The sequence below is a fragment of the Somniosus microcephalus genome, chromosome 6, assembly GCF_052327205.1.
Source record: "Somniosus microcephalus isolate GS21.2 chromosome 6, FLI_Smic_1.0, whole genome shotgun sequence".
Taxonomy (NCBI): domain Eukaryota; kingdom Metazoa; phylum Chordata; class Chondrichthyes; order Squaliformes; family Somniosidae; genus Somniosus; species Somniosus microcephalus.
Window position 1 is genome coordinate 4,867,215 of NC_140992.1, and position 18,117 is coordinate 4,885,331.

The 18,117-nt window shown below is 49.6% G+C and overlaps 1 protein-coding gene across 2 annotated transcripts; it reads right to left on the bottom strand.

Moving 5' to 3' along the window:
• Window positions 1–1,041: 1,041 nt before the first annotated feature.
• Window positions 1,042–14,387, bottom strand: LOC147115380 (uncharacterized). Of its 2 annotated transcripts, none has more exons than XM_085989645.1 (2): window positions 14,303–14,387; window positions 1,042–3,575 (listed from the first exon to the last, which is right to left on the bottom strand). In XM_085989645.1, the coding sequence occupies exon 2, from the start codon at window positions 3,543–3,545 to the stop codon at window positions 2,421–2,423; it is 1,125 nt and encodes a 374-aa protein (XP_085845771.1). In that variant the 5' UTR covers window positions 3,546–3,575; window positions 14,303–14,387; the 3' UTR covers window positions 1,042–2,420. The 2 variants fall into 2 exon arrangements, with proteins under 2 accessions (XP_085845771.1, XP_085845772.1); XM_085989646.1 differs by having other exon boundaries at window positions 14,261–14,356.
• Between the last annotated feature and the right edge of the window lie 3,730 nt (window positions 14,388–18,117).

The window sequence follows — 18,117 nt, forward strand, 5'->3', positions numbered from 1 at the left end:
TGCAATCACAACTGCTCTACACTCTGCACTGAATCACTTAGATGGTAAGGAGACCTACATCAGAATGCTGTTCATAGACTACAGCTCAGCATTCAACACTATTGTCCCCAACAAGCTGGCCACCAAACTCCAAACCCTTGGCCTGAACACATCCCTCTGCAACTGGACCCTGGACTTCCTAACAAACAGACCCTAGTCTGTCAAATTAGGTAACCACACCTCCCCCCCACTGACCCTGAACACGGGGGCCCCACAAGGATGTGTGCTGAGCCCCCTCCTCTACTCCCTCTTCACCCACGACTGTGTGGCTGGTCATGGTTCCAACACCATCATCAAGTTTGCGGATGATACCACGGTAGTAGGCCAGATCACCAACAACGATGAGTCAGCCTACAGGGAGGAGGTCCAGCATCTCGTGAAGTGGTGCGCCGATAACAACCTGGCCCTCAACGTCAAGAAAACCAAAGAAATCATTGTGGACTTCAGGAAGTCTAAAGGCGGAAGTCACACCCCCATCCACATCAATGGGGCTGTGGTGGAAAGGGTGGACAGCTTTAAGTTCCTCGGAGTCCACATCACGGAAGACCTCTCCTGGTCCCTCAATACCTCCTCTCTGGTGAAGAAGGCCCAGCAGCGCCTATATTTCCTAAGGAGGCTGAAGGGATGTAACCTGTCACCCCTGATCCTCTCTAACTTTTACCGCTGCACAATAGAGAGCATCCTGACAAACTGTATCACAGTATGGTATGGCAGCTGTAGCTACTATGACCGGAAAGCCCCTGCAGCAGGTAGTCAAAACTGCCAAACGCATTACCGGCACCCGGCTACCGACCATAGAGCACATATACCAGAAACGCTGTTTACGGAGGTCACGGTCCATCATCAAAGACCCTACCCACCCCAGCCACAGTCTGTTTGCCCTCCTGCCATCTGGGAGACGCTACAGATGCATTCGCACCCGTACGACCAGATTTAGGAACAGCTTCTTTCCCAGGGCTGTCATCCTACTGAACTCCACAAATAAACTCTAAAGCCTGCACATCTGCCAATGCACTTTATTATGTTTATGTTAATGTATTACAAGCCAAATGTATGTTGAATGTTTAAATGTCTTAATCTAAGTGTACACTCTCGGAAGCCGCAAGCCTACATTTCGTTGTACTGCACTTGTGCACTAACAATGACAATAAAAAGTTGATTTGATTTGATTTTTTGATTTGAGATTGATTCCTGGGATGAGAGGGCTGTCCTATGAGGAGAGATTGTGTAGAATGGGCCGATACTCTCTGGAGTTTAGAAGAATGAGAGGTGATCTCATTGAAACATACAAGATTCTGAGGGGGATTGACAGGGTAGATGCTGAGAGGTTGTTTCCCCCTGGCTGGGGAGTCCAGAACGAGGGGGCAGAGTCTCAGGATAAGGGGTCGGCCATTTAAGACAGAGATGAGGAGAAATTTCTTCACTCAGGATTGTGAATCTTTGGAATTCTCTGCCCCAGAGGGCTGTGGAGGCTGAGTCGTTGAGTATATTCAAGGCTGAGATCGATAGATTTTTGGATTCTAGGGGAATCGAGGGATATGGAGATCGGGCGGGAAAGTGGAGTTGAGGTCGATGATCAGCCATGATCTTATTGAATGGCGGAGCAGGCTCGAGGGGCCGAATGGCCGACTCCTGCTCCTATGTTCTTATTAGGCACTCAGTTTCTGGAGTGGGGCTTCAACCCACGACCTTCTGACCCAGAGGGGAGAGTGCGACCCACTGAGCCAAACTGACACTTTCAGATATATAAACATGTTCAGGGCAGGGGATTTCCTTATTTTGGGGCATGAAAATTCGTCTTTCGTGAAACCTTGGGCTGGGGGTGGGGAGGGAGGTTGGGGGTCCTCAGGAGAATTTAATCCCATAAACCTAGGTGGGATTTGAACTGAGGTGGAAGGGGCCGTATTTAAACCAATTTCCCCCCAACTTCTCTTTAGGCAAAACTGTTCATGTTTTATCACCAAGAATTATAGAATTTACAGCCAAGAAACAGGCCATTCGGCCCAACTGGTCTCTGCTGGCGGTTATACTCCGCACGAGCCTCCTCCCACCCTAATTACCTCTCCCCGTCCTGTCCCAATATGCTTCCTCTCTCAAAAAAGCAACATGTTATACATGCATAATACATACACAATACATTGTGTAAACATGATTCCCCAAACGTTATGTGACCGTTTACATCACGGGAGATCTGTAACCGTTCCTGGGTAACAAGCAGAGAAATCCATGTGTTCACTTCACACCAATCTGTCGAAAAGGCCACTTTGAATTTTTCATTGAAACATTTTTCTCAGGCATTTTCTTGAAGAGTAGTTCCCCCGCGTTTGAAGAGCAGGAATATTAAACGCGGCGCAAGGTATCCCAGTGAGTATTTCACGGAACTACTCTTCGCCTGCCAACACCGGGTTCTGTTGCTGTAATGCTGGCAAGACTGCTCTGGTGTGGAACTCTTCCAGCTTATCCACGGTTTTTTCCCAGAACTCTCCGTCATATTTCACCGGGACCACGACGGTCTCACGGTCGGTGTGGACCACAAGGTCGGCCTTCTGGAGGCCAGTGACCGCCAGCTGGCACTGAATCTGGGTGAAGTAGGCATGATCCTTCTTCAGCTGAAGATCGCCTTCGTGACGCTCCAGGCAGAAGGCCCTGTCTTCACAAGCCTTGTTGATGGTGTGGTTCCTGTGCTTGTAGGGGCATTTGACCTCCACCAGGCCGATGGTATCTCCTGTTGCCTTGTCGACCACTAGCCCATCAGGACTGGCGGCCAACCAGCTCTTCGCCGGGTCTACGATCAATCCACATGGTTTGACGGATATTTTTCGCCCGGAGTCCCCGGAATTCGCTAACTCATATTTTTCAATGGCAACGGGCTCCTGATCGACCCCCCATTTCATCGCGGGCGTCGAAACATTTGAGCCCTGGCCCACGATGGACTTCAGGTAGGACTGCGGGACCTCGGTGCTTTTCCCATTCACAAACTTGCAGTGGGAAACCTTGTGCGCGTTCGAAGCAGTGATCCGGTTTCTGCGCTGTTCGAACCAGACCGGGTTTTGCTTTTGTCCGCGGGTCACTTCCTCGATCTCCGCTGCCTTCTGCTGGCTGATCTTCTCCAGGTGTGGGGCAATGCTGGGTTGACTCTTTTGGCCAGGCTGTTTTTTGGAGCCTGTCGCTTTGCCCAATGCCTTGGACCCAGGGCTGGCGTTACCAGCAGCCAGGGTGGGTTGTGTGGCACCAGGACTGCTACTCTCTGCTTCTCTGGTAGTCGTCTTGCCGGATCTCTGGGCTTCAGCGGTTCTGGATCTAGTGGTTGGGTTTGGAGGTCTTCCTGCACTTGACGGTCTGGCTGAGCTGAGACCACCACCTTTTGCCCTCGCTCCCTGGCTTTTAGACCCCGAGGCCCGCGGACCGGCTGCTTCAGTCCCAGGAAGCCGAGCTCCCTCCTGAGGCACAGGTTGGCTCGGGTTAGCTCCCTGCTTTTTCCCACGATTCGCAGCTCTTCCTGCCATTTGGAGAATGTTTGGCTCAGGTTAAAGATTCTGGAAACAAAAACACCAATTTAAAAAAAAACTTAAAAATTAAACCAATTTTGTATCAGTCACAAGAACCATGTGAGACGGTGCAAATCAGAGCAACCAAGGAGAATGTGATACAGCAATAGAAACATAGAAGATAGGAGCAGGAGTAGGCCATTCGGCCCCTCGAGTCTGCTCCGCCATTCAATGAGATCATGGCTGATCATCCAAATTCAGTACCCTGTCCCTGCCTTCTCCCCATATCCCTTGATCCCTTTAGCCTTAAGAAATATATCCAACTCCTTCTTGAATATATTTAATGAATTGGCCTCCACTGCCTTCTGTGGTAGAGAATTCCACAGGTTCACCACTCTCTGGGTGAAGAAATTCCTCCTCATCTCTGTCCTAAATGGCCTACCCCTTATCCTTAGACTGTGACCCCTGGTTCTGGAAATGATTCACAAACATGGAAAACAGAGAGTGTGAAGAGCGCAGACAAAAGTGACACCTTGGAGAGGGTCCGAGCGTCATGTTTCATTAGAGCAAAGAAGGTAAAGAGGAGATTGGATGTGGTGCGTGGTATGGCGGTGTACTAGTTATGTTACTGGACTAGTAATCCAGAGGCCTGGACTAATACAACAACCTGTTCCATTTATATAGCGCCTTTAACGTAGTAACACGTCCCAAGGCGGTTCACAGGAGCGATTATCAAACAAAATTTGACACCGAGCCACAGGAGGAGATATTAGGACAGGTGACCAAAAGCTTGGTCAGAGAGGTAGGTTTTAAGGAGCGTCTTAAAGGAGGAAAGAGAGGCGGAGAGGTTTAGGCAGGGAATTCCAGAGCTTAGGGCCTCGGCAGCTGAAGGCACGGCCACCGAAGGTTGAGCGATTATAATCAGGGATGCTCAAGAGGGCAGAATTAGAGGAGCGCAGATATCTCAGGGGTTGTGGGGCTGGAGGAGACGATAGAGATAGGAAGGGGCGAGACCATGGAGAGATTTGAAAACAAGGATGAGAATTTTGAAATCGAGAAGTTGCTTAACCGGGAGCCAATGTAGGTCAATGAGCACAGGGGTGATGGGTGAACGGGACTTGGTGCAAGTTAGGACACGGGCAGCCGAGTTTTGGATGACCTCAATAGGGTGGAATGTGGGAGGCCAGCCAGGAGTGTGTTGGAATAGTCAAGTCTAGAGGTAACAAAGGCATGGATGAGGGTTTCAGCAGCGGATGAGCTGAGGCAAGGGCGGAGACGGGCGATGTTACGGAGGTGGAAGTAGGCGGTCTTTGTTATGCTGCGGATATGTGGTCGGAAGCTCATTTCAGGGTCAAATATGACCCCAAGGTTGCGAACAGTGTGGTTCAGCCTCAGACAGATGTTAGGGAGAGGGATGGAGTCAGTGGCTCGGGAACGGAGTTTGTGGCGGGGACCGAAAACAATGGCTTCAGTCTTCCCAATATTTAATTTTAGAAAATTTTTGCTCATCCAGTTGGACAAGCAGTCTGACAATTAGAGACCGTGGAGGGGTCGAGAGAAGTAGTGGTGAGGTAGAGCTGGGTGTCATCAGCGTACATGTGGAAACTGATGCTGTGTTTTCGGATGATGTCACCGAGGGGCAACATGTAGATGAGAAATAGGAGGGGCCAAGGATCGATCCTTGGGGAACACCAGAGGTAACGATGCGGGAGCGGGAAGAGAAGTCGTTGCAGGTGATTCTCTGGCTAGGATTTGATAGATAAGAATGGAACCAGGCGAGTGCAGTCCCACCCAGCTGGACGACGGTGGAGAGGTGTTGGAGAAGGATGTCATTTGTGACTTTGACGAGAGCTGTTTTGGTACTGTGGCAGGGGCGGAAACCTGATTGGAGGGTTTAAAACACGGGTTGCTGGAAAGATGGGCATGGATTTGGGAGGCGACTTTGGAGAGGAAAGGGAGGTTGGGCATGGAGCGGTAGTTTGGAAGGACTGAGGGATCGAGGTTTGTTTTTTTGAGGAGCGGGGTGATGACGGCAGATTTGAGAGGGGGACAGTACCTAAGGAAAGAGAACCGTTAACAATATCAGTTAACATGGGAGCCAGAAAAGGAAGTTGGGTGGTCAGCAGTTTGGTGGGAATAGGGTCAAGGGAGCAGGAAGCGGGTCTCGTGGACAAGATGAGCGCGGAGAGGTCATGAGGGGAGATCGGAGAGAAACTGGAGAAAGATGGGTTCAGGGCGAGGGCAGGGGGGAACCTTAGAGGAAGTTTGGGCCGGTGGGCTAGGGGAAGGAAGGGAAGTGGCAGAGGCAGCTGAACGGATTGTCTCAATCTTAGAGACAAAGATGTCCATGAGCTCCTCACACTTGTTGCTGGAGGTGAGGGTGGAGGAGACAGGGGAGAGGGGTTTAAGAAGACTGTTAGCAGTAGAGAATAGAAGCCGGGGTTTATCTTTGCATTGCAGAATGATTCTGGAATAGTGAGCAGTTTTGGCAGACGAGAGCAGGGCCCGATAATGCTTTATGTTGGCCAGCCTGATCTGGTGGTGAATGAATAAACCAGTTGTCCGCCATATCCATTTAAACCTCTGTCCCTTAGACTTAAGGGAGCGAAGATGACGGCCGTACCCGGGGCAACGGCCAGGGTGAGAGAGGGTAATTGTTTTAATAGGGACTAGGGCATCGAAGGTGGTGGTGAGGGTGGAGAGCGATACAAGTGGTCACAAATGGCCGTATCTACGATTGGCACGACGGGAGTAGTGAGGCCACGAGGGGGGGCAAGGTCGAGGGGGTGGCCGTGGATATGGGTTGGGGAATTTACACGGAGGGAGAGATTAAGGGAGGATAGGAGGCTAGTAAACTCAGAGGAGAGACAGCGTGATGAATTGAGATGGATGTTGAAATCACCGAGGATGAGAAGTCACTCCGTCATCGAGTCAGAGTTATACCGCACAGAAAGAGGCCCTTCGGCCCATCGTGTCCACGCCGGCCATCAAACCCTGCCTATTCTAATCCCATTTTCCAGCACTTGGTCCGTAGCCTTGTATGCTATGGTGTTTCAAGTGCTCATCTAAATGCTTCTTGAATGTTGTGAGGGTTCCTGCCTCTACCACCCTTTCAGGCAGTGAGTTCCAGATTCCAACCACCCTCTGGGTGAAAAAGTTTTACCTCAAATCCCCTCTAAACGTCCTGCCCCTTACCTTTAATCTATGCCCCCTTGTTATTGACCCCTCTACTAAGGGGAAAAGTTCCTTTCTATCTATCCTATCCATGCCCCTCATAATTTTGTACACCTCAATCAGATCCCCCCATAGCCTTCTCTGCTCCAAGGAAAACAACCCCAGCCTGTCCAGTCTCTCTTCATAGCTGAAGCGCTCCAGCCCAGGTAACATCCTGGTGAATCTCCTCTGCACCCTCTCCAATGCAATCACATCCTTCCTATAGTGTGGCGACCAGAACTGCACACAGTATTCCAGCTGTAGCCTAACCAGGGTTTTGTACAGCTCCATCATAACCTCCCTGCTCTTATATTCTATGCCTCGGCTAATGAAAGCAGGTATCCCATATGCCTTTTTAACCACCTTATCTACCTGTCCTGCTGCCTTCAGGGATCTATGTACATGCACACCAAGGTCCCTCTGATCCTCTGTCCTTCCTAGGGTCCTACCATTCATTGTGTATTCCCTTGCCTTGTTAGTCCTCCCAAAATGCAGCACCTCGCACTTTTCAGGGTTAAATTACATTTGCCACTGTTCTGCCCATCTGACCAACCCAGCTATATCGTCCTGTAGCCTGAGGCTTCCCTGCTCGCTATTTACCACTCCACCAATTTTCGTGTCATTTGTGAACTTACTGATCATACCTCCTACATTTATATCTAAATCATTAATGTACACTACAAACAGCTAGGGACCCAGCGCCGATCCCTGCAGTACACTACTGGACACAGGCTTCCAGTCACAAAAACAACCTTCGACCATCACCCTCTGCCTCCTGCCACTAAGCCAATTTTGGATTCAATGTGCCAAATTGCCCTGGATCCCATGGGCTCTTACCTTCTTGACCAGTCTCCCATGCGGGACTTTGTCAAAATCCTTACTGAAGTCCATGTAGACTACATCAACTGCACTGCCCTCATCCACACACCTAGTCACCCCCTCGAAAAATTCAATCAAATTGGTCAGACATGATCTCCCCCTGACAAAGCCATGCTGACTATCCCTGATTAATCCTTGCCTCTCCAAGTGGAGACTAATTCTGTCCCTCAGAATTTTTTCCAATAATTTCCCTACCTCTGATGTTAGGCTCACTGGCCTGTTATTCCCTGGTTTATCCCTACTACCCTTCTTGAATAATGGTACTACGTTAGCTGTCCTCCAGTCCTCTGGCACCTCCCCTGTGGCCAGAGAGGTTCTGAAAATTTGTGTCAGAGCCCCTGCAATCTCCTCCCTTGCCTCACACAGCAGCCTGGGATACATCTCGTCTGGGCCTGGGGATTTATCCACTTTTAAGCCCGCTAAAACCGCTAGTACCTCCTCCCTCTCAATACTAATTTGTTCAAGTATATCACAATCCCCCTGCCTGATTTCTATGCCTACATCGTCCTTCTCCATAGTGAACACAGATGCAAAATATTCATTTAAAACCTCACCCACATCTTCTGGTTCTACATACAGATTGCCACTTTGGTCCCTAATGGGCCCTACTCTTTCCCTGGTTATCCTCTTGCCCTTAATATACTTATAAATCACTCAGCGCAGAGGCTGAGGGAGGAGAGCAGTGAAGATAGCTCTGATATATAATTTTATGGTACTTGGTCGGGCGATAGAGAACGAAAACTTTAAATGAGAGGCGAGAGGGGTGGAACAATGTGAGATGTTCAAAGCAGGAGAAAGTGCCGGAGTCGGGGGACAGACCAAGGTGTGATTTGGTGATTGAGAGCCACACCGTCACCACGGCGGTCTGAGTGGGGCAAGTGGTGGAAGGTCTCGCCAGGCGGGGAGGCTTCATTTAAGGGTAAGGTGTCATCACCCCTCAACCAAATGGACATTCTGGAGGGAGATGCCGAGAGGATCGGTGATAGCTGATCCACTGCCAGCATCCACTGGGTCAGCACTGGGAGGGATGAGCTGGATTTGGAGGAGATTGGCCAGATTAGCCCCCACCATCACGCAGGTCGTCGAGAGAGTAGGATGGGACAGTTGGGGTTGCTGCTCGTAAGGAGGCAGCGACGAGTGCCTCGATGGGCCCTTCAGAGGATGCCAAGGGAGGCAGAGAGGGAAGCTGTGGGCTTATCGAAGAGGGAGTCAAGCCTGGGACAGCGGCAGGAGAGCAGGAAGGTGGAAGAGTAATGAAGGATCGGGGTAGGGATTTGAGGGCAGAGTGTCCGAGAGAGGAGAGATGAAAGGAGGCACGACGACAGGAGAGAGCGGTCCGGGAGGGATAGAGAGAAAAGGAAACGGTGGGAGAAAAAAGTGGAAATAGAAGTGAATGGCTTGGGTCCAGAGCGACACAGTGCACACGTGAATGGAAACAGGGAAAAACTCAGGTTACATAGGGCTGGCTATACGGTAATTAATTAATTAATGGGATACATATTTCCTGGGAGTAGCAGGGATTAGGTTGGAGACAATATGGAGACCAGAGTTAAAGTCAGAGACCCCGTGGAGGGATAAAGTTAATGTAGGCAGGATGGAGTCAGCACGGAGCATCGACGAACCGTTGTCCAAGTTCGGAGACAGGTGTAGCAGGCAAGTGAAGTCCAGAAGCTATGTGAAGGGTAGCGAGTTCGAGGATGGAGGTTGTTGCTGTTGGAATGAGAGTCGGGAGCGGTGCAGAAGATGATGGCGAAATTGACGCAAGTTGGAGGTCACCGTAGATCAAAAGCGGCGGAGAAAAAATAAAACCACAAGCCAGTGACCAACAAAGCTGAAAAACCAGTAAATTGAGTCACCAGACAGCAGCGAAGCAGCAGCTGTTAGCCAGAAACCAACAAAGCTGAAAAAGCAGTAGAACCAGTTCAGCAGAGAGACGGACGCAGTATAAAAGTTATTTTTTTTAAATTTTAGCAGCAGAATCAGAAACACAGCAGATGAGTCTGATAGTGTAACCCAGTGTAGTCCAAAGCGGAAATGTAGTCTCGATGTCCAGGAGTTCAGAAACCAAGTTGAGAAAAGAATTCAGCAGCTGAGTGAGAAGCAGAGCAGGGGTGGGGGGTGGGTAATGGTGGTTTAAAAGTTTATTTGTACTTAACTTGTAGTTAGAGCTAAAAATGCACCAACTGATGGAGCCTGGGGAACTTGAACAGTGGAAGCGAGGAGATTTGGTAGATAAAGGGCAAAGGATGGCAGAGATTCCCATGGATAGAGATGAACAATGAGGAGCTCACCTATGGAGCAGTCATCCTTACAGCAGCCATTTTGAGGTATGGATGAGGGTTTCGGCAGCCAATGAGCTGAGGCAAGGGCGGAGATGGACGATGTTATGGAGGTGGAAGTAGGAGGTCTTATAATCAGTCAGAAGTTCAGCTCAGGACGCCCCAACGCACTTTGCAGCCAATGAAGTACTTTCTTGAAGTGTGGTCACTGTGGTAATGTAGACAACGCGGCAGCCAATTTGCGCACAGCAAGCTCCCACAAACAGCAATGTGATAGTGACCAAATGCTTAGGAACAAGAATAGGCCATTCAGCCCCTTGAGCCTGTTTTGCCATTTAATGAGACCGTGACTGATCTGTATCCTAACTCCATCCACCTGCCTTGGCTCCATATCCCTTAATATCCTTGTCTAGTAAAAATCTATTGATCTTGGATTTAAAGTTATTTATTGAGCCCCAGCATCTACTGCTTTTTGTGGAAGAGGGTTCCGCACATCTACCACCCTTTGTGTGAAGAAGTGTTTCCTAACTTCTCTCCTGAATGGCCTGGCTCTGATTCGAAGGTTCTGTCCCCCTGCCCGAGACTCCCCCACCAGTGGAAGAAGTTTCTCTATCCACCCGATCAATTCCTTTCAAAATTCTAATAACCCCAATCAAATCGCCCCTTAACCTTCTATATTCCAGGGAATACAAGCCTAGTTAATGTAATCGCTCCTCATAATCTAACCCTTGGAGTTTCAGTTATGTTGGTTCTGGGATAAATATTGGCCCAGGACACTGAATGAGATTGCGTACCTGAGCCGTACAAACTAGGAAGATCTTGGGATGAAAACCTGGCCTATACCGGGACAGTATTGGGGGCAATATGTAACGCACCTCAGAACCCTTAGGCTCTGGGGGAAGAAGATAAAGATTTGGAGGAGGGGACCGAGTGTAACATATCAAAGTTTGCAGATGGCCAATGGAATGTTAGCTTTCATTGCTAGGGGGATAGAATATAAACTGGAAAGTACTGAAGTACAAAGGGATCTGGGGGTCCTGGTGCACGAAACTCAAAAGGTTAGTATGCAGGTGCAGCAAGTGATTAAGAAGGCCAATGGAATGTTGGCTTTCATTGCTAGGGGGATAGAATATAAAAATAGGGAGGTATTGCTTCAGTTGTACAAGGTATTGGTGAGACCGCACCTGGAATACTGCATACAGTTTTGGTGTCCATACTTAAGAAAAGACATACTTGCTCTCGAGTCAGTACAAAGAAGGTTCACTCGGTTAATCCCGGGGATGAGGGGATGGACATATGAGGAGAGGTTGAGTAGATTGGGACTCTACTCATTGGAGTTCAGAAGAATGAGAGGCGATCTTATTGAAACATATAAGATTGTGAAGGGGTTGGATCGGGTGGATGCAGGGAAGATGTTCCCGATGATGGGTGAAACTAGAACTAGGGGGCATAGTCTTAGAATAAGGGGCTGCTCTTTCAAAACTGAGATGAGGAGGAACTACTTCACTCAGAGAGTGGTAGGTCCATGGAATATGCTGCCCCAAAAAGCTGGAGAAGCTACATCATTACATAAATTTAAAACAGAAATAGACAGTTTCCTAGAAGTAAAGGGAATTAAGGGTTACGGGGAGCAGGCAGGAATTTGGACACATGTCTAGGTTCGGATCGGACATGGCCCTGTGGGTAGCGGAGCGGGCCCAGGGGCCGTGTAGCCTGATCCTGCTCCTATTTCGTGTGTCTAATTCTGTTAGATTCAGATGGTTCTGTGATAGTAGATTGGCGGTTAGGATCAGATCAGCCATGATCTTATTAAATGGCGGAGCAGGCTCGAGGGGCTGATTGGCCTACTCCTGCTCCTATTTCTTATGTTCTTATGTTGTCAGCCAAGACAGCCTGTCTGCGAGACCTGCTACGTAAAACAAATGAGTTCGCATGGACAGAAAACACATCAGACTTACCTGTGCTGAGAAGATCCACACGTGAAGTAAAAAAGCCTGATAGACTTAATCTTTGAGTACAAAGAAAACTACATTGAAAATGTATTGACTGTTGAAGATGTTTATGTTGTTATTGATTGATATTGATTTTGTTTAACCTCAAAGAAAGGGGGATGTAATGATCAGTAACCTGTCATTCTGGAATGGTACACTAGGTGGTGCTGTATGTATATAAGAGTGGGCTACCCACGATGCACTAGGCCACCCACAAGGCAGCAGTCAAGATGGAGGCCTCTATAGATACTGTACCTAGTCCACATGTGCTCAATAAAGTGTCTAGCAAAAGCTAGCTGTTCTTAATAAAAACGACTAGTTATTAATGAACATAACACTCTCTGCTTTCGGTCCCTTAGCCAATTATGTTGTTTGAATAGTTCAATAAGAACATAAGAATATAAGTAATAGGAGCAGGAGTCGGCCATTCAGCCCCTCGAGCCTGCTCCGTCATTCAATAAGATCTTGGCTGATCTTTTACCTCAACTCCACTTTCCCACACTATCCCCATATCCCTTGATTCCCTTAATATCCAAAAATCTATCGATCTCTGTCTTGAATATACTAAACGACTGAACCACCACAGCCCTCTGGGGTAGAGAATTCCAAAGATTCACAACTCTGAGTGAAGAAATTTCTCCTCATCTTAGTCCTAAATGGCCGACCCCTTATTCCGAGACTGTGACCCCTGGTTCTAGACTCCCCAGCCAGGGAAAACATCCTCTCTGCATCTACCCTGTCAAGCCCTGTACGAGTGCTTCAAGTCGCCTCTGTGTTTTCGGTGTCTCTCCCTCTCAATTAGCCCAACGGAGGAAGTGTTAAAACATTTCAGAAACAGGTACACAGGACAGTAGGATTGGAGGGTCGGCCCACGCCCGCCCGTGTAATCTTACCATCATTTCGATCTCCCCCGTAGCGTGCGTTTATGCTCTGCTCATGTCCGACTGCTAACTTGGGAGGATCTAAGCTCCTCTGCTACTTTATGCTCGCCCCCTGGGCAGGATTTTGGCGGGTTCAGTTGTTAATCGGGTGGGTCGTGTCCCTCCCAGGCCCACCCATGGCTCTGCCCTATTAGTACAACTGAAAAATGTGCGTGTTTGGTATATTGGGGAGGGAAAGGAATCGGAACAGACTGTGTGCCCCACGTAGTGGAATAGCCAGTCAGCATTCCTTGTCTAGCTGCAAGTGAGGATTGGGTGAGGTGCTCGCAGGTCCCCCTACTGTGGGGCAAGAGAGAGGGAGTGGGACTGATTGGAGAGCTCTTTCAAAGAGCCGGCACAGGCACGATGGGTCGAATGGCCTCCTCCTGTGCGGTGTAATTCTATGATTAAGGTGCTCGGTTCTGTGTAACTGGCGGCCTGTCAACAGGCAGTAAAACAGCACAGAAACACGGCAAAAAAATGGGGAATAGTGACAACACGATCACTTTCCACCGCTGAGTCGTTGGTTGGGTTTTATATGACAGCGATGTGGGACATTTGCAGAGTTATTAATAGGCCGGTGTACAGCTGTCGAGTGGGCCCTGTTCTGACTTGTTATTGCTGTGCTTTGTTACAGAGTTTAAAGCGTCTCCATGAGTCACTGGGCAGAACAAGGGAAAGATACTGACTAATTGTACCTTAAATTATGGATTATAAGGCAAGGAATTCCCTCAAAACTGTTTCTGCTCCACTGTTTACAATCCCCACTGCCCTCAAATCCCCCCCCAATTCACTCCTACATCCCAATCACCCCCCATTCTCCCCCCCCCCACCAATCCCCAGCCTCCCCAATCCACACCCCCCAGAATCCCAGGTTCTGGAGCTGATTGCCCAATCCACACTATTCCCAGGGATAGAGATTGGGGTCTGGGAGTTTGGGGTCCGGGGGGTCGGGGTCTGGGGTCGCGGTCCGGGGGGTCGGGGTCGGGGTCTGGGGGGGGGGGTCGGAGTTTGGGGTCTGGGTCAGGGTTTCGGGAGGTCGGGGTCCGGGGGGGGGGGTCGGGGTCCGGGAGGTCGTGGTCTGGGGGGTCGGGGTCTGGGGGGGGTTGGGGTCTGGGAGGTCGGAGTTTGGGGGGGTTGGGGTCTGGGGTGGGGTCGGGGGTCCGGGGGGGGTCGGGGGTCCGGGGGGGTCGGGGTTTGGGGGGGGGGGGTCGGGGTCTGGGGGGTCGGAGGTTGGGGTCTGGGAGCTGGGATAAGATCTCATTGCTCCCAGACATGAGAATCTGTTATAAATTCAGGAACCAGCATTAAAATGTAACAGGAATTAGTGATGGGCAATAAATGCAGGCCTTGCCAGCGAGGCCCACATTCCAGGAACAAATAGAAAAAAACGGGAGCACCGAAACACTGAAGCAGGTGAAACTGAAACGATCGCAAATATAAAACTCAACTCTGACTGAAACTTGTACCGAGTGTGTGAGGCTGCTTCTTACCGGGATCCAGGACTTGTCTCCTCGCTGCTGCCCTCAGACCGCTCTCCCCCGGTGCTCCGCTCTCCCCCGGTGCTCCGCTCTCTCAGTTCCTCACACACTCACTCCCTGCCCGGACGGCACAGCTTCCGCTTCGCGCCTAATGCAAACACTTGGCGCTAAAACCCAGGCAGCAGAATTTAAAAGGGCAATGCAAGAGGCAGCGTGGTCCCCACTTGACACCTTCGAGTGGTGACTGCCCAACACAGACACCCTCAGCATTGAGAAAGCGTGTCTGAAATATTAGCAGAAAGTGCTGGAAATGGCAGAGCAGGTCAGTCAGCAGCAGAACATAAGAACAGGAGGAGGCCATTCAGCCGCTCCAGCATGATCATGGTTGATCTGTATCTCAACTCCACTTACCGGCCTTTGCTCCATATCCCTTAATCCAACAAAAAAGCTCCTTGGAGTCCTGATAGAATTCCAGTGAATCAGCGCTGCACTCCTTCCAAGGCCAGTATATCCTCCCAGAACAGTATGCAGTGCTCCAGGGGTGGCCTAACCAGGGCTTTGTATAGCTGCAGCAAAACTTCCCTTAATAGTCTAACCCAGTAGATATAAATGTTACGTCCGTGTATAATCAGACACAGACTGCGCAGAACTGTACAAACGGTTTTTACTCAACGTGGCTCAGACTGCAACTGATCTGTACAGATTACTACTCAGCATTATATACAGGTGTGGTCACTGCCGGTACTACAGTATACATGAGCTGTACAAAGTAGTTCCCCCCCTTACCTCTTTTTTTTAATTTGAACCCAAAAGACCCAATTCGACTGTAAATAAACAAAAGTTCAACTAAATCTTAACAAAGATGTGCGGGTTAGGTTGATTGGCTATGATAAATTGACCCTTAGTATTAGGGGGATTAAATACGTGGGGTTACGGGGATAGGGTGGGATATGTGTTGGTGTAGGGGTTATCGGGATCGGGTGGGATATGTGTCGGTGCACGCTCGATGGGCCAAAATGGCCTCTATCTGCACTGTGGGGTTTCTGTGATTCTGTGAAATCAAATTAAAATTTGGTTTTCCGAATTGATGATGCACTCCAGTCCCCGAGGCGCCCACCGGCCGCGGAAATACTCAAGCGTACCGGCGGACATCGCGTGCTCCATCTCCAGGGCCACCCGGGCGCGAACATGGCCGCGGAAGAGAGGCAGGCAATCCGGCTGGACGACCCCCTCGACCGCCCGCTGCCTGGACAAATTGATTGCTCTTTTATAGTTCCTCCCCTTAAAGGTACATACATTACAATTCCTCCCCTTTTAGATTAACAGTACCATAACACTCATTTAACAATTAAATATCAAACTAATTACAATTAACACTTTTAACATGCAACATTAGCTGAAAATAGTCTATTTATAAATTCAGTCTTTGGGGAGGCTTCCTGATCTTTTCTGGATAGCGCCTTTCCCGAGTGTCTTGCTCTTGGTGCGGAGGCGATTCTGGCCCCCTGTCGTCAGTTGGTTCATCAGCTTCCGATGCTACTGTTTCTGGGGTAGATGCTACCTGTACGTCGGGTTCATCACCAGGTACGTATGGGCGAGTCATGGGGTTGACTTGTTCCCGTGACTCTAGGATCTGGTCAGCATGGCATCTCACGATGCTCTCCCCAACGTCCACTGTGTACATTAGTGGGCCCTGCCGTGTGCATATCGTTCCTGGCTGCCATTTTTCTGTTCGGTAGTCGCGGGCCAAGACTGGTTGCCCTACATCGAAGCTCCTTGTTGGCTTCTCATGGATGTGCTGGAATTGCTTACTCTCAACATCTCTTCGTACGTTTGGTCTGAGCAAATCCAGGCGAGATCTTAACCTTCGGTTAAAGAACATCATGGCTGGGGCCTGGTTGGTGACTGCATGTGTCGCATTCCGGTCGGCGAACAGGAAATTGTCCACCTTGTGCTGCAGCGGAATGTTGTCATTGTACATAGCCTTTACTGCCTTCTTAAAGGTTTGTACGAACCTCTCAGCCAATCCATTTGTGGCTGGATGATATGGGGCGGATGTGTAATGCCTTACCCCATTCTTTTTCAAGAACCTCCGGAACTCTTCGGACACAAACTGTGGTCCGTTGTCGGAGCAAATCTGTTCTGGCAAGCCATTCCTGGCAAAAATGGTCCGTAGGACTGCATTAGTTTTCTCCGTGGTGGTGGAGGACATTTTGATGACCTCAGGCCATTTCGAGTGCGCATCCACGGCTATTAAAAACATTGAGTCCATGAATGGACCAGCAAAATCAATATGCACCCGTTGCCATGGAGATGAGGGCCACTCCCATGGGTGTAGAGGGGCCTGTGGTGGTGCATTTTGGACTCTCTGGCATCCTGAGCAGCTCTTGGTCAGGTCCTCGATTTGTTTATCGATTCCCGGCCACCACACATAAGCCCTGGCTAGGCTTTTCATTTTTACCCCTCCCAGATGACCCTCATGAAGCTCATTGAGCACACTATCCCTTAACTTGGGTGGAATTACCACTCGGGATCCACACATCAAGGTCCCCCGGCACACTGACAGCTGTTCTCTCCTTGTCGAGAATGCTGGCAACAGTGAGTCGCCATGTGCTGGCCATCCCTTCACCGTCAAATCATATACCCGAGACAGTGTCGGGTCATTTCGGGTTTCCTTTTCGATACAAGCGTTAGTTACCGGTAGGTATTCAACTATAGTTGAATGGAATATTTCGACAGGTTCCACTGCTGGTGCTTCCTCCGCAGTAGGCAGTGGCAGGCGTGATAGCCCATCAGCATTTCCATGCTGTTTCGTGCCCTTATATTTAATCTCATAGTGGTGCGCCCCTAGAAAAAGTGACCATCTTTGTAGTCGTTGCGCAGTCATCACCGGAACGCCCTTCTTCGGATTAAAAATGGAGACAAGAGGCTGGTGATCAGTCAGCAAGGTGAATTTCTGCCCGTGCAGATAGTGATTGAACTTTTTCACTCCCCACACTAGGCTGAGGGCCTCCCTGTCAATCTGGGCGTAGTTACGCTCGGCTGAGGTTAGTGATCGTGACGCGAAGGCTATTGGCCTCTCTGAGCCGTCCGAGAATTTGTGCGACAGCACCGCTCCAATGCCATAGGGTGACGCATCACATGCCAACCGAATTGGTAATGCCGGGTTGTAATGGGCCAATACCTCTTTCGATGTGATTAGTGTTTTGCTCTTCTGGAAAGCTCGCCTACATTCGTCACTCCACTTCCATGGCACCCCAGTTTGCAGTAGGGTGTTCAGTGGGTGTAGTATTGTAGACAAATTTGGCAAGAACTTATGGTAGTAGTTTACCAGCCCGAGGAACGACCTCAGTTGTGACACATTTTCCGGTGTTGGAGTCTTGACTACTGCCTCAATCTTCTCTGGGGACTTATGTAACCCCTCTTTATCGATAACGTGGCCACAATACGAGATCTGTTTTCTAAAAAACTCGCATTTGGGGCGGTTAGCTCGGAGCCCATATTCCTGCAATCTAGTGAGCACCTGCTCCAGGTTGGCAAGGTGATCACTGTCATTTTCGCCCGTGACCAGGATGTTGTCCAAATAACACTGGGTCCCTGGGATCCCTTGCGGGACTTGTTCCATTGCCCTCTGCCAAATAGCCAGAGCTGATGCTACCCCGAATACCAGCCGGTTGTATTGGTAGAGACCTTTATGGGTGTTGATTGTGAGGTATTTTTTTGATGCTTCTTCTACCTCCATTTGCAGATACGCCTGGGCCAGATCAATCTTAGTGAAGCGTTTCCCTCCAGATAGCGAGGCGAAAATATCTTCAATCCGCGGAAGT